At 40.9% G+C, this 17,444-nt stretch overlaps 1 protein-coding gene across 1 annotated transcript; it reads left to right on the forward strand.

The window, feature by feature from the left end:
* Window positions 1-136: 136 nt before the first annotated feature.
* On the forward strand, window positions 137-13,476 carry LOC121530395 (homeotic protein proboscipedia-like). The gene is made up of 3 exons (XM_041819414.1): window positions 137-947; window positions 2,096-2,713; window positions 13,368-13,476. Exons 2-3 carry the CDS (start codon window positions 2,176-2,178, stop codon window positions 13,400-13,402), a joined length of 573 nt encoding a protein of 190 aa, XP_041675348.1. The 5' UTR covers window positions 137-947; window positions 2,096-2,175; the 3' UTR covers window positions 13,403-13,476.
* Window positions 13,477-17,444: the final 3,968 nt, after the last annotated feature.

Below are 17,444 nucleotides of genomic sequence, written 5' to 3' on the forward strand. Positions count from 1 at the left end.
AAATCGCAGTTCAGTGCGTTCGGTGCTATTGGATGGAATGGTTGTTGGCTGCTCTTAGCTCTCGGGAACAGCACGAAGCTTCCCAGAAGCCCTCTGTCTCGCTCTCGCTCTCGTTGACAATCGGTTCGGTGGTCAAGGAGTAATAATAATATTATTAAATAAAATATAATCCCTAAAAAGTATTAAAAACTTAAAATAATAATATTTCAATTGATGAAACTGAAAGTTCAGCCATAATTTGGTGCATTCGGATAAGAACCGCTTTAGGAACCCCTGAAAAACCGGTTCTGCGCACCTCTCGTAGGTCTGAAAGGGACAGCTAGTGCCCACATGTGTGTGAGTGCGAAGTGGAGAAAACTATCTCAGACGAATTGCAATAACTGAGCGTGCGTGTGTGTATTTGTGTTAGTGTGTGTGGCCATTGCAACGATCGCAGCAACTCTACAAAACTCTACAAAACTCTACAATATCTACACATCACGCATACGCACTGTAGTGCAGCGCGTAGTTGCATTATCGCCGCAGTTTCGTCGGTTGTGTTGGCCCTTTCGCGTCGCCATGGCTGCCAAAAGGTGTGTGTCGACCTGAAAAGCAAAAAACAAGCCCCGAAACAGCACTTGACGGTTGAGCAAACACAACGGTGGCCATATTTATATTCGGATCTGGGTTCCCTCGTTGTCGTCGCGGTTGTCGCCTGTTCGCGGCCCACAGATAAGCCCTGACACACTAAAGTTCTATGCAAAACCCGCATCGCGAAAGTTGTGCCCGTTGAAACTAACAAAAAAGAAAAACAAACCAAAGGGTTAAGCCACAACAGTTAGTGCGAACAAGTGCAGACTTTAGTGAAAACCGCAACAGAGTGAAATTTCGACAAAGAACGCTTATGAAAACCTAAAATCGAAAACAAATATGGAATACAGTGATCTGTAAATGATCTATTTGAAATGGTACGATATGCTTTTGTCTTACCAATTATTTTCGATACATATCTAAGGCTCTGCAAAAATGTTCCTGTGATTCTCCATTTTAAAATAAGTACTTCAATGACTTCGATCAAATAAAAAGAACTATCAAAAACCTTGTGCATTGGTTTGGTCAATTCAAATTTAAAGAACAATTTTACAGATCGAAAAGTAGCTTTATTTAGTACTCGCCGCTTTGTTTCTTGTTTCATTTTCATACAAATTTTTTGACACAAATTTGTCCTGTTTTTAGGGAATACAAAATAAGGTTTTTGTTGAAATAACAAAACTGAAAAATAATTTTTGTATTTCGATAAATACCATGCTGATAGGACAGTGATTAGAAAAGTACAAGCAATGCAAGCTAAGATGCAATTTTTACTTTTATTTTCTATTTTGTTTTTGTGTAGAAACTTGTTTTTAATCTAAATCCCCGCCATTTAGGGTTTTTGGCGTCCTTGGTAAATTTTCTTCCGTAAATATAAACATTCCAAAAAGAACATAAGAACATCTTGAAACATTATATATTGCATTATAAATTCTTTATTCTGGAAACCAAAACGCTTTGACAACCCGCCCAAAATCCAAATTGAATGCAAAATTCGAAATCTTCAATTCTTAATTTTAAAAATTTTGAGCTATTCCTTTGATGAAAAATTAGTAAACAAAGCTTTCTCTGATATATATTGCTTAATATGGAAATTGTTAAGATAAAGATTAATATTTTATTTCACATATTCAAGTATTATTTCAAATATTTACAATTTATTTGTTTTTGAAAATAAGTTTAAATGCTGTAAATAAATAAATAAATATTAAAAAACAATTGACAAAAAACAAGTCTCTTAAAGTCTTAATGTACCAAATTACCTCATAAATAAATATGGTATTATCATAAAAAATATTCAGAAATATTGGGGTTTTGTAAACAATTTTTATATTTCTCAAAATAGAGCTCGGCATAATTTAAATTGTAGTAATTTTTCAAAAGAGTTTTGCTATGTGATTAGTGGGACAGCTTAAATGAATTATACATTTCATTTATATTTTATTTTATATTACTAAGCTTTGTTTCTTGATATTTGAAGAGAATCTACTTTTATTGAATGCGAAAACTGTGTACGTTCTTCCAGGGTCCCAAGCTGAGGAATCACTAAGATACTACGGAATTAAAGTAGATAGTAACTGAATCAAGAAAAGCTAAACCCAAGCCATGCAGGAGGTCTGCAGCACCCTGGATGCGACCCCGATGGGAACGCAAATCAAGTCGGAATCGCCGCTGAATCCGCTGCAGGTGCAAACCGGACAGACGGGCCTGCCAGTGGGTGGTTGCGGTGGTGCTGGCGTTGTGGGTGTCGGTGTGGGAGTGGGTGTCGGACCACCCGGCATCGGCCAGCAGGGGGCGCCACCTGTGCCGGCGGTGATGCTGGTCAACAAGATGGCCCCGAACTGTGATAAACGGACCGCGGACACGGCCTATTGGATGGCAGCCTCCGAGGGCGGTTTCATCAACTCGCAGCCGTCGATGGCCGAGTTCCTCAACCACCTGAGTCCGGAAAGTCCAAAAATCGGGACACCTGTTGGATCCGGCGCCATCGGAGGAGTGGGCGTCAACGTTAATGTCAATGTCGGTGTCGGATATCCGGTTGGCGTTGTCCCTCAGACGCCTGATGGCATGGACTCGGTGCCGGAGTATCCCTGGATGAAGGAGAAGAAGACATCCCGCAAAAGCAGCAACAACAACAATCAGGGTAAGTGCAGATACACAATACACTGGGAGAAAAAACAAGGCAATACTAAGAGATGTTATGGATGTTAAGTGGGACTCACGAGTTTTTTAATTCATCATGAATAAGTTCAAATATTCTATAAAATTAAAGGATATGCTAGCTTTTTTTTTTACTTTTTTAAAGTAAGCTGCCATTAAGCTGCGTTTAAATGCTAAGACATACATTTTCACTGCTGCTAAATAAACTGGTCTGCCTATTTACACTAATTTCCTAATTATCTGATTAGCTTTGGAGATTTCCTACCTTGAGTATAATGGTTTTTATTCGCCCAATGTCAACCCAAACACTTTTCTCGCTGTGCAGCCAGTGAAATGCGAAACTGTCATTAATCAAGAAATCAATGCAATTTACCTTGCATCAAATGAGGCGCAGCATGGCGGCGCCTTCGCCACTTCCCGTCCAGAAAGCCAGAGACCAGCGTTCTATGTCTGGTTTCCAATCCCAGTCCCAATCCCGATCCCGATCCCTTTACCTCCGCCACTCGATCACGCACCGAGAGGGTTCGGCTCCTTTGATGGACAGCTCGGTCTGTGCCGGCAAAGATCTGTTATTTGCGATCATTTGTAACAATTTTCGAGAGCAGAGCGGACCAAGCTGGAAATGTTTCATTTATTTCCCTTCGCTATGACTCGAGTCGAATGTGTCGATTTCATTTGCGCAAGAAATACGAAAAGGCGACGCGGCGAGTAAGAAATACAGAAAAAACTAAAGAAAACTACAGCTGGGCCAGGGATCGAGGCAGCCGCATTTAAAATAAATGAGGTATCAAGGTTGTCTGACCATACGTTTTCCTGTCCGACCTGCCCAAAACCCGAGCCCCGTTCCTCACAGCGATTGCAACCTGTTATTTGGGTTCATTTGTCAAAATATTTTTTCCTGTCCCCCTTTTTGCCTTTTTTTTTGCCTTCGATATCGAGGGGGCAGTGGAGGCCGGGGAAATGCCGTGTTGCACGTTGCAATTGCAAGCCTTCTCGGCCTCGGGCCATCTTGCAGCACAGCAAATACGAATTTCGTGTCTGCCTCTGCACCATTTTAAACCAGTGCCTCCCATTCGCCATTCCCCAGTTCCCAGTTCCCAGTCCCCATTTCCCCATTCACTTGCCGAGGGACACAAGTGGAGTTATTGGGTTGCAGGGAATAAAATGCTGCAATATGTGGAAGGAGATTTTCAATTTATCATTCAAATCGGACACAAGTCGAGCAAGTTGCAAGGGGCTGTGTCCTCTGTGAACAACTTTAAGTTTCTCACTAATTGTAAAAAACTTAAATAACGTGAATGAGAGCTGTTATGATGGAAATTCTTCGTCAAAAACAAGTGTTATAAACCGAAATTTATTGATTTTTGTGATTGAGAACCCGAAATTTGTTTAACATTTGTAACAACTTCATCATCGAGTATTTACCATTAAAGACCTTTAAATCAGTTTCATTTCCAGCAGAAGAGTTCCTTTAATGCCATTTTCTCTCAATAGAAGTTTATATTCAAATTATAAATGTATTAAATTTATTCCGAATATAGTCATCATTAAGTTAAATCCCCACCAATAGGCAAAACAAATATGTGAACTGACTTAAACTAATACATTGCCAATTAATATTGACCACACTCAGCAACCACACATCCTGTTGACAAATGAGCAGGACTAATCCACCGGAAAGTGTGTGTAAGAGTGTGTGTTTAACCGCCAAATCCCAACACGTGGCCGGTGCAGAGTGGCAAATGGAACCGTCAAGGCATTCCCCAGAGGGGAGAAATCTTTCTCCGGGTCCGGGACTCCGGTTGGCCTCTGGTTTCCCGTAGTGAAAGTGAGCCAATAAATAGCGTGAAGCATTCCGAAGCGCCGTTGAAGGGTCAATACATCTTTCACACCCACACCCTGCCACACACTACATACTTATGTATAGAGTGCCAGGTCGAGGAACGAAGGGACGACATGCTGAGCGATATGGATTACAAATGATGTTGTAAATGTCCGTCCGGCGACCATTTGTTTATCTCAGTGTGCGAACAGGGCCAGGAGTTTGAGTTGGTTTGTGTTGGTTTAACAGTTTAATTTGTTAACGTTGTCAAATTAATTCCTTGTCAAGTGGTAACCGATCTAAATGGTTCTCAAGTCGGCAGATCTGTGAATGGGAAATGAGTAATAGGTTGGCTAAAGATCACATTTAAGGTTACTGATTCGAACTTAATATAACCTTTAAAGTCTTCTATCCCCCATTGTATTATTATAGAAAGAGAATTCTAAAGAAATCTATCTGTCAGGTACTTTTAATGGCAACCTTTAAGTAAAGCAACTGTATTAATAATTTAAATATAGCCACGTATATCCCTCGGTTAAAATGAGGCCTATTAAGCCAAGCCATTTAAGAGCACATTCCTTTTCCTGGCTGAAATAACAATTTGTATCCCTGCATCCTCTCCCATTGTTTGCCGCAAATTGTTTGCAACGCATCCTGAATTTTAATGTGTGGCGCGTATTTCGGTCGGAATCCCTTCGCAGGATGGAGGTTTCAGGGCTGGGGACTTCTCCTCAGTTATTGTTTTGATAGCCTGTTTACATGCACACACAAAGTGTAAGCAATAAAACTCCATCCAGCTCAGCATCGAGTGTTAATTAGGCGTAATGAACTGCAAGAAAAGTTTGTAATTGTCGAGCAACATGTTTGAGTTCTCTTCAAGTATCTGCGAGATACGCGAACGGATCTCACCAGGACATTGAGATACTTTCACTGAAAGGAGCAGTTTGGGGGTAAACCAATAAAAAACAATTTGACTTCGTTGGCCCCGGCTATTGAGAGGCGGCAATCCATTCGGAGCGCCATCTGCATCATCCACCCCGCGACCATATGTTGCTCCATTCGAGAGCCAAAGCAGTTCATCCTGCTCCTGGTTGACTGTGCACTGGTGGGTGGAGGGCAGAAGGCCGGAAGAGTGGAAGAGCATAAAAAATGCGTGCGGCACGACTCGAAACTTACCCCCCGAGGATTACGATTATAACAAACCATTTATCATAATATTTATGTTGATGCGTTGTACTTTTTCTCAATGAAGGCCTCGGAGTCTGCCAGGGTCAGAGAAAAAAAAAGCAGAGGACAGGGCCAGGATCGCGGTGCCTTTTATTAATTTTATTTATGATGAGTCATTTGCACATTTATAATTTTAACCTTTACAGTTGAATTCATTCAAAACGAATTCGGTGCGAAGTGGCAAAAAGTCAGGGATATTTCACTATACTCAGATTGCTATACATTTGTTGGCCATCTAACGGATGGGTATTAGAAGGGGAGGAAGGATTTCTCATAAATTTATTCAGTTATTGATATCCCTTGATTGTCTGGTTGACATTTAATAGACTTGTGGACTCTCTGGGACTGTTTAAGTAAGTAAAATTGTGACTATAGTTGGTTGGAAACTTGTTAAGCTAAACATTTGGCTAGATAGAAGGATATCAGGGACTACTATCTGATCTTGACTTCATTGTTTTGATCACATCCCGCCCAAAATAAACCCCCAAGAAAGGTAAACTTGAAATCTTGTCGCCGGGCATTAAATTAATTGACGCTCGTCAAATAATTTTTAAGCACTAATTACGCGTCAAACGATGAAAAATCTCAAGGCTCCTTTCAAGGCCCGAATCCTTTGGGCTGAAGGAAAGGTGGCCCCTTTTCGGGTCGCTCGAATTAATTGTTACGACTTTATTATGGAGATAAGTGCACGGCGCGGCGTCTTGGCCAAGGCAAACAAAGGGTTCTAATTGGCCGACCGCAGCCAGGATAATGCCAGGCAGACGTTTACGCCCCAGAGGGTTTTCCATATTTTTCTTTCGCCTTTCCCGGCCCCTTTCCCTTTCCAACGTGACTGTGAAAAAATCTGTTACAATTAGTTAAGCTTGAGCCGGCGGCTGGGCCAAGTAAATTTTAAGATTATTATTTTCTACCACATTTTTGGGTGGCTTTTTCGGTGGTTTTATCTGCAAACTGATTTGTCATTATTTTTAAAGGGAAAAGGGCCTGCAAATTTATCAGAGAATTTAAAATGTTCAAGGTTCTTGTGGCATCTGTGTGAGGTAAAAGGGAAATTAGTGAGGCAATTTTTCTTTCACCTTATCTTTATTTGGGAAAATGCCCCTCTTTATGGTAAAATCTCGGTTTGAAACACCTTAAATACCCTACAAAGAGTATCAGTTTTCTATATTAAATCTATAAAATAGTATTAAAAGTACTTTACTTACAAGTTGAGTAATTTAATACTCGATTAGGGAGCAAATAATCATTTAAGGAAATCAATTTCCCGCATTAGGACCTTTTCCCAACTCATCTTGGGTTTCCTTTAATTTTCCCCCAAATTGGTCATTTGAGGTTTCCCCTAAAACTTTGACGTTAACCAATATCGATTTAATTTTATTTCCACTCATTTAGCTAAAAGCGTTTCAGTAAGAATGAAAATATTTGCCCGCGATTAAATTAAAAAAAGCTGGAAAAAGGAAAAAAGTGGAAAACGGGGAAAAGTGGAGGAGAGAAAAGCATTTTATGAAATGAATGCACTGACACTCTGGCCTCGCCTTGGAAAAATTTGAATACATTACAGAGGGTTCTGGGGCGGAGGACTCCCTGCAAATAAACCGCCGCCCCTGCCTTGAGAACCCCGCCCCTTTTGGCCAGGACGACGGCATGACAATGACACAAAAGCCGCGCACTTAATCGCCGCGGATCACATTCCGTAAAAACCGCGACGATAAAATTTTTTACGCTCCATTCTTGTGTACTTAGTGGAATGGAAGGGACACCACCGTACGTACCGCGGCACCACTCCGGCACCAAGCACTTTGCTCCACCACCCGTGGTGGTTGACCCGCCTGTCCTCCGCAATTCCGCCGAAGACATCTCTGTCCAGTTGCCCGCTTGCCAGGACAAAATCAGATCTGAAATTATTTTCAATTTGTACGCGATTTATTTTTATGTCTTTTTTTAAGAGAATCCTCCTTCTCATCAGCCGACTTGCCAGTTTAAGCGATTTGTAAACATTTGGATTGGATTTTCGGCCATAAAAATAGCTTGTTTGCGACTTTATCTCACAAGACTGGACTAAGTTGCGGGCATTAGTGCTATCATAAGTAGGCGAAGTACACCTATTTGTTTCCGTAACTCAGCTCCGAGTTAATCGCAATGCCTTCCAGTTCAGTGGAGTCGCTGCTGGGGGGTCGATTGGTTTCCATGACGCGGGGGCTTCACCCTAACAACTATAATAAATTAATAAATTACCAAGTTTTTGCATAAAGCACAGTTTTACTTATCAATGAGCTGTAATTACTGGCCAGGTTCGGGCGAGGGTGTTGCCAAAGACAAATGACTGTAAAAATGTAAAACTAAGCCCGGACAGCGGAATGCCATAAATTATCATCACGCACGTACCGATCGCCGGCTTCTGATTCTGACTTCTCGGTTGCGCTCCGCTGAGTTGCATAAACAATGCAAGTTGCTTTGTTTTTTTATGTTATTTTTTTAATATTTTAAAAGCCTAGAAAACATCTACTAAGTGTGTCATTAGATCTTTCTGCGTAGTTCTTTTGAAAGCTGCATTTACGCAGTCATTAGGGATGGTAATAGTCTCAGTCTTCTGTGAGATGATCCTAGAAAATGCATTGAAAAGGTTGTAACGTATACAAAATTGATTTTTAAAAGGTGTTCTTTAGAAAGCAGTCATTACTTTTACTTTACTATTACAAGTGCTTCCTTACAAGGCAATCCATACTTTGATTTTGACATCTTAGAAACTTCCTTTCTCGTACAAAAATCATATCCTGTTGCTTCTATTTATCTAAGCCCCCAACAGCATTGCTGTCAACAACCGAAATGAATATGAAAAATCATAATTTACCTAAAAAGAACCACCTACATGCTCAGATTTTTTGATTAATGTTGCCGAATCTCGACAAGGCCTTCACATTTAACGGCATTTAAAAGAGCGTGAAAAGTCAACAAGGACGGAAAGAAATCCTATCCTAGCCCAACTCCTGGTTAACCCCTGTAACCCCCGATGCGAGTGTGTGTGATTTAAATAAAACTAATGTGTGTGTGAAAATGGATTTTCTGTTTGTCATCGGCTGTTGACTTCCCTTGTGTTTTATATGCAAACGGCGAACCGCAGGGCCAAAGGATTCCATCCGCTCCTGTTCCTGTGCCACAGTCTCATATATTCAAATTCGGCGGCAGGAGCAAACAGATTTAAGTTCGCATACGCTTAGCACGTGAATGGGAATCCTTGAGGACGACGACTGGCAGGAACAGCGACAACGACAACGACAACGCCACCGCTTTCCGTCGAGTCATGCATCATATCTACAGCTGCGGAAACCCCTGGGTTGGGAGGGGTTCGTCCTCGGGACAGGACTCGATTGGGTTGGGTGTTCAGCGCGGCGAGGTGAGTGTTCCCTGAGTTCAGAGTTCGGAGTTGGGGGTTGGATGAAACCAAAACTGAAACTGAAACCGAGAACGCGCGTGGTTGACACGTGATTCCGGTGCTCGTAAATTTCGAAGAACTTCCCATCCTTTTTAGTGCTCCTTGTAGTTTTTAATTTGTGGCTTGTTTGGCCCTGTTAACAGTTAACAGTTATTATTTATGCGATGAGCAGCGAGATAGCCGAAGTTATGGGATATTTTTAAAGCGGATATTAAGTTAGCTACCTGTGATAAGGATTGGAAGTATCGAAGCATTTGCAACCCCGAAAGCGAGCTGAGAGGGAGGAGAGAGCGAGCTAGGAATGTCACTTGGGGATGCTTTTCTGGATATACGAGTATATGTGGGTTTGAGTATCTGAGAGAGAGTGAGTGAGTGTCACAGCATCATCCATCATTTTGGACTTGACCTTTTTTGGGCCAAGCTTCCGTTTAACGCCGACCAAAGGCGAATCTTTAATTTTGTATTTTTGCTATCTATCACAGAGGCAGAGAGAGAAAGAGAGGTGCACATGTTACATCCGAAGCACACAAAGGTTGTCCAAAGGAGGCGGCAAAAGTCAAATGTCAGACAGACCACATAAGCGACTCCCTGGGAAATGTGCCTTGCAATGTCCCTTTGTGAGCTTTTCAATGATGAGAGCACATAAGAAAACATATTTTCCCAGTTGGTTTTCACTTTTGTGTCGTGTTAAAAATGAATTTGTCATCTGTAAACGGTCTGACATGTTTGCCAAAAAGAAAAAACAAATCTCATTCACTCTCCCTCCAATTTTTTAAATCAGCTCATGTCTGGCCAGGTCCATTGGGCAATACATCAATCCCTCTTCGGTGGTTCACTTAACTCCTGAACGCCGTTAAGCCCAAGTCCACCAGTCCCTGATTGATTTGCATCGAAAATTGTGATTTTAATTGACATGCGATGAGCGCAGCAATACAACAGACCAATAATTATGTCAATCTGCTCGGCTCGTTGATCGATCGATTCTACTGAGATTGGTTTTTAAAGTTAGATTGGATGGGACAGGGCCTGGCTTATATAGAAACATTCTTAAATGATGATACAAACAGCAGAGCTATGAAATTTGAAGAGCTATGAGAACATTCACAGCTTAAAATCCCAACTTTCTATGATCTACCCACTCTGAAAATCTAATAAAATTCAGGCCAAACAAGTCAGAGTTCAAAGTTAACACATTTTTGTTGCCTTTTTGCGGCAGATTCGATGTTCTCAATAAACTGAAATCATTGAGCCCCCGAAATGTAAAACATAAAACAGAGGCCCACCTGTATTTTTGGCTCGTTACAACTCTTTCCGAGTTATTAATTGAAATTCAGAACAGAGCGGAGTGGACGTGCTGGGCTGGATGTAATACGCCATAAAAATGGCAATAAGTGGGGCAATTATGAACCAATAGAGGCGAACGCAGAGGGAGCGCGAGTTGGCCAACATGGTTCCCTGGGCTTTATAATGGCCCCGAATCGTTTAGCTTTAATTCGAAATGGGTGGTTAAAGGTGGGCCAAAAAACAAAACAGAAAGGCAGGTGAGCGGTGGGTGGTGGGTGGTGATTATTATAAACGCATCGTTCAGATCATTGGCCAAATGGCTTTTCGAACAATTTGTTGCTTCGCTGCTGATTGAGCCGCGGACTGGCGGGGCTTTGGGGGTCTAAAGAGCGTGAAATTGATATGCAATTAAAATAATATTTTTCCAGCCGAGTGAAAGCACTCGTGATTATTGCCAAGCAAGTAGACATATGAAATAATTATTGATATCTCTATATCACGTATAGATTTTTATAGCCAACAGCTGTCAACGAAATGTGCGCGAAATAATAATTTCCTTTGGGTTCGAACGGAATTTTTGGAAAAAATATGTATGCCTCGCATTAAAGCCCAGTTCAAGGACTTTTTCGCCAGCTCCATTTTCTTCGCTTGTTTTTTGTATTTTGAAGTTCTTAGAAAGTGCAAAGGGGATAGCAGGGTCTGAGTGACTGCTGCGGTTAATGGCTTTTGAATGCAAATTCAATTTTATCGCACTCTGTTCACTTTTTAATAAGATTTCCACCCGGCCCAGCCCCCTCTCTTCGGCTGCCGGCGAAAGGTGCACTCTGTTGGAAATGAAAATTAGTTGCAAGAGCCGAAAAACAAAAAAACGAGAAAGAAAGACTGCCAGAGAAATGAAATGAAAGCCCAGAGACACGCGACTTGCGACTTGCGACCTGCGAGAAATGCTTTTTGGCGCCATAAGCAAACCTGTCTCTGTCTTTCTTTTTTCTCATTTCAAAGTGGTGGTAATTTTACACTGAAAGAAATATGGGAGCTATGAGAATATAGTATATTATCAGGTATTATAAGGAAATGCCTAAATCTGAAAGAGGGATGTAATTTATTTAATAAGCATTGAAGTTTTTAATCATTTATTACTTTCTGAAGCCTCTTGTTTTCTGGCCAACTTAAATTCAATTTCAAAGTATAGCATTTGCTTTGAGTGCTTTCCAGCTCGAGGGGCACTGCCCACAATCCAACAAATTGCGTTTCGTGTGCGAGAGTGGGTGGGAAAACTGTCAGAATGAATGAGTAGCCCGGTCACACCTACTCCCTGTCAGTCAGGCCCGAATTCGCCCCTGAGCAGCCCCCATTTGGAAATGGCAATGGCAATGCCAAGCTGTCCGAGCATTTGCCTTGAATCGAACCTGGGATCGGAAACCAAGAAAAAAAGAAACTTTAGACTGCAAAATATTCACTGACAGATGAATGCTTGCAGATAGATAGACAGCTCACTACATTCTTTTCAATTAGGTAAATGGCCATTGAGTGCGATTAGAAAGTGTCTACTGGGTACTTTAAGGTGGAACTAAGGGGAAAGTCTGCTGTGGGAATAAGCAAAAGTTGTAGGTAAAATATTTTCTATATGTTAGTTCTGATATTCTTCAACTGTATACTAAAGTACGAAAGATATTTGTACATTTTTGATAGTTACTGCGCCGCCCATTTATCAAACAGAAAATCCCAATGAGCTTGAACCGGACGTAACTGCAGCTCCAGCCATTAAAGCCAGTTCCATCTTTAACAGAAATATCCGAAATGGCCAAAACAAAGTGCCCAGTCATATTCATGAGCTTCGCATCAGCTGCATATAGAAATGGGAATGTTCGCTGATTATCAAACGAAAATATTTGCTAATCACGCAGCTGCTGCCGCCGCTTCACGAAAAGTATCAAAAATTGCTTATGAAACTGCATAAACTTGGAAGAGGGTGGGGTGGGCTAGGAAGACCGCCTGAAACCATACCCAGTAGGAATTAAGTTCCAGACTAGACGCTATTATTTCCGACAGCATGATTTTATTTGCCTCTGCCCATCATCATCATCATCGAGATCCAACCCCTTACTTGCAACCTCCTCCCATTTTCGAATAATAGACCTCTGAGCAAAGTTCTCCGCTTCCTTGAGACCATCCTGGCTGGGATTTCCTCTTTATTTTTTGCCATCGAAACTTCTCAATTACGATGTTGGGTCCCAGGACAGAATTGGGCAAGTATGGGGATAGGAAGTTGTGCCACTTGACCGCTCGTTACGTGCTGCATGTGTTGACCATGTCAAACCGGCTGGGAAACTTCCGCTTTCCGAACTTTGAGGTTAATTATTTTCCACTCTTGATACAAGCCAACTTCGGTAAGGAAAGTTTCTTGGCCAAATATCATACCATAGTTATATACGTGCAGCAACTTTGTCACCAAAAAGAGATAAACAAGTTCGATGTCTCAGTCCTCTACTTTGAGGCAGTCAAGTATGCTCCTTCGCAGGTGAATGGAGTCTTAAAATATTTACACACCTCAATAAGTTTTTAACGATTTTTTCAAGCATCTGGATGTATGCCATTTATGCTCAGTTTTTTGTTAAATTCTCCATTAAATTTCGGGTTAAATGGAATACTAAAAGAGTTGCAATGACTTGGAGAATTTTGGTTAATGGTGGCTTAAAAATGAGATTTTGTGGGAAAGAAAGTCTTTAAGGGAATTGAAAAGTAGCTGAAATGGACATCTTAGATACTGAATTCTGAAACATAAAACATTTAATCATAATCATTCATACTTAAAGCTGACATACAGCCAAATTCCAATACTAATAACAACCTTTTCTTTTCCCATTTCAGGTGATAACTCCATAAGTAAGTACTTACCTCGCTAAACAAACAATTTCTTACCCATTGCGTAATACTTCCAACCACAAGACATAAGATTCTCCAATTGGCCTCAAACTTTACAAAATCGAAAACATTTTGCACTCGCCGTGAGAGACTCTTCAAGGCGAGCCCATAATCTCGAGCTGGGCTCAAACCGCAGTAGCCTGATTAAATCTTATTATACCAATTTCGGTCCAGCCTACAAAGATGTGTGCCAAAAACCGCAGAGTTCGCTTTGTGAATTTCAATAATTATTGTATACCGATTTCCCTTGAAAATTTGCTTAGCCAAATGATTATATCGTTTCTGTGGAAAAGATCGGGCCAAGTTGCGACGACCATTTTGTGTATCGAAATCATCCAGATCCAGACTAAGCCCAAAATCGACCATAAAACCGAGAAAAAACCTAGCCAATCAAGCGGCGACCATTTTCGAGACGGTTCAACGGAAACGTCGCTTTTTTCATGTTCGTGACCAAAGTTTAGGTTTATTTTTTCATGTTTTTTCTGTGTTTTTTTTTTTGGTGAGGGAAGACAACAAACCAAACACGGCTGAAAATATACAGAAAAAAACAGAGAGGAAGAGAGGGGAAAAATACATATTTTACCTGAATTAAATTGAGTAACAAAACACGAATGTTTTTATACCAGTATGTGTCTGCGTGTACCTATATATAATTTAAGAAATATCTGTATGTAGACCAATCTTGTTCGTGTTTTCGGCTGTTTGCTGAAAAGGGAGAGAGCCGCAAGCACGCTACCAGTTTAAGTTTGGCCCCACACACACACACACATCACACCCCGAAAGACTCTCTCACTCTCTTTTTCGGCTTTGTTGCGGAGGAAATAATTACATGATTGAGGTACTACACACACACACACACCTGCCCGAGTGCCCACAATGACAAACACTGGGCCCCACACCCTCCATTCCCCCTCGCTGTACATTTTTTTGCCTTTTGGTGGTGGTCGTTGTCTGATCGAAAAGAACATGTCAGGTTTCCCGACCTGGCCATTGCATGCCTTGGGTTCCCATTCCCATTTCCAGTCCCACTCCCTGCCCTCCGCTCTCAGTGCTCAGTTCTCCATTCCAGCATGAATGAATGACCCGGCATGGCGGCTTTTTATAGCGAGTGCTAGTGGTTCTTGCTGGTCTGCTTTTTCCATCGTTCACTTTTTTTGGTTTATGCACTTAGAAAAACCTTTAATATTTATTCTAAATGCAAAACGTGGTTGGAAAATATCATCTTATTATATCATATTACTGCTGTCGAGCTAAAGGCATAGGATTTTCCCACTCTATATACCAGTACTCTTACCCCAGTATCATCATATTTATTAGACTTTTAACTTGACTTTGTTGAACAAATTCACATTGACATTAAATATATGACAATCTAGGGATCAACCCCTTGGAATATACAAAGATATTGATTTTTGTCTAGACAGACAGACAGTTTTAATGACACGGGGATTGATGATGATAAAGAACCTGTTTACTTTTAAATGCCTTATGAGCTACAAAAAAGAAGCCCACTTTTAAGACGTTTATACTATATACTGGGTTTTACATTAAAAGAAAGTATTATATTGGTTAAAGTTTTTATCTTTTTGTTAGCTGTTTCAATGTAAAATAATTTATATTGAATTGTTTTATTTACAACTTAATAGTTAGAAATAATTAATAATACAAAACGCCTTTAATAGTCTTAATTTCCCCCAAAATGACATCTGTTTTCAACATTTCCAATACATTTGAATTTCTGATTAACAAGCTAACTGAAGGTAAGACTCATTTTGAGAGTTTAAAACTGCTATAGACATGTTTCTTGAATCCTAAAATAAATGGCATACAAAACCAGTTAATAAGGCTTTACATTATTTTCATTAAAATAAGAAAACCAAATAGGAATGAAATCAGATTAATTAGGTCAATAAAGTATATTCTTCGAAGTTTGATAAATAAATAGACAACCAAAACAGCTTAGTAATTTTATAGCTTCTTAATTACTTCTCTCAGTGCATGTAATTCACGATAAGCCACAACAATGTCGACTGACGACTGGCCCAGGCCCAGGGCAATTATTGTATCGCTGGCTGCACCCACCCTCTGTCCTGCCACCAACTTACCCCTTGAGTCTCCTGCTGGGCCACAAAACGGTAACCACTTTGCCACGAGGTTGCAAGTGTGTATATGTGTGCGTGGCAGGAGCGGAGTTGAGGTCAGCACATTGTCGTGTTGTAATTGGCTGGCTGTGGGTTGGTTATTTCACAGGACATAAGCAACACCCACGCTGGAAGGACAACATGTGTCACATAGGGCTCATATATATCAGCTAAATCGGTTACCGACAATAGTTAGGTTACTTAAGGGGTTTCTTGAATATTTATCTGTAAAATATTCAGCCAGTTTCTTTAATTTTTTATTTTCTTGAGCTGCCTTTTTTCCTTGAGCCTGCCTTTTGTAGCTTGATACTTTCTTTGAAGGTTGTGCAATATTTAATGCCTAAAAAGTTATATAAAATATTTTAAATGTTTTTCAAGTACTCTTAGTAACTATATCTCCTTGATAGTAATCTTTTCCCACTTGAACATTTCCTTCATATAATGCCATTATCCTTCTTGCAGTATAATTTGAGACTTCCTCGATTGCTCTCCTTATTCCAGCGCCTCTTTCGATAGATCATCTATGATATGTGTATATGCTATTACTCCAGCTTGTCAGTCATGAGGATTTCCCATTAATTTTGCCTGACCTCTAAAGTTCCGCCCCCAAAAGAAGCGGACGAACCAAAAAGAGAAACTCTCCCCGCGCTCAGACCATCAAACTGGGATCTTCCCACACCCTCCCTCTGGAACTGTTTCCATCTGTGGTGCAGTGGCAGGATTAATTTCTAATTTCGCCTAATGTCCAAGTGCTGCCCAGTTCGATGTTTACATTTCGGGTGTCCCGTCTTCTAATTTACCTTGATAAAACGTTACCATTCTCATTCCTTATACCCTTACCCATTCCCAATCCCAATCCCATTCCCATGCCCTGCCCTGTCCTCGGGCTGTTTTTGTCTCTGCCCCCCTGAACGCATTCGAGCCGTAAAGGTAGCCGGACTCGCAGCCGGATTGGGAATCGTAGCCCTAGTCGTAGTCGGAGACGGAGACAGAGACGGGCCCAGGCCCACATGTTTGCATCATTAATCATGACGTTTCAGCTCTGACACATTTGGCCGATCGGCGGCAGTGGCAGCGGCAGCGGCTGCAGCAGAAGCAACGGCAAGCGGATTGTAATGAACACGTTTTGTAAGGCAGACGGCGAGAAAAACGCGGAGACACAGATACATTTGCAGATAGAGATACTCGGGCAGAGGGCAGACCCATAGACTTAGATACAAACGCAGACGCAGACTAAGAGATGTGGCCCGAAAGCGGATGGAAGACGACGAGCTTGAGACAGACGCACGTCAGCACTGGACGGCGTCCACTGCGGATGAGTGTGCACTCAGAGAAGAGTTTTGTAGTAGACTTTACAGTATTTATGGGATCAGTTTTGAAAGTCTGTTCTAAAAATGTGATTTAAAAAGAAAATATTATTAATATGGGTAAAATCTTTCTATGAAACCAAACGAAGATTAGTCATCTGTTACAGAAACTAACTTTTTCTCTCTTTTAAAAACAAAAAACTGCATTTTTACGCAATCTAAACACATTTTCTCAAACAAAGTTTTCAACTTTGCTTAAATATCCATTAATCCTGATTCGAAAACCTCTTTAAAAATCTTTTTTAAACAATAATCAATAAAAACAAACTCATCAAAAATGAAATTAAATAAATTCAGAACTTAAAATTTGAGTAAATATTTTTTCGAGTGTAGTCGCCGCTCGACCAAGAGAAGGCAGGGCGGGCAGAGACAATGGGCCATTTGAAGACAAATATTTTCACAATGGCAGCCAGAGACAAAAGGAACAAAGCCAACAGGCAGCCGAGGCAGGAGGCAACTCATGTAAATATTGGCCAAAACTATTTACGAAACTATTAGCTGCTGTTATGGACAAG

This window comes from Drosophila eugracilis, unplaced genomic scaffold, assembly GCF_018153835.1.
Source record: "Drosophila eugracilis isolate 14026-0451.02 unplaced genomic scaffold, ASM1815383v1 contig_1438, whole genome shotgun sequence".
Lineage (NCBI taxonomy): Eukaryota > Metazoa > Arthropoda > Insecta > Diptera > Drosophilidae > Drosophila > Drosophila eugracilis.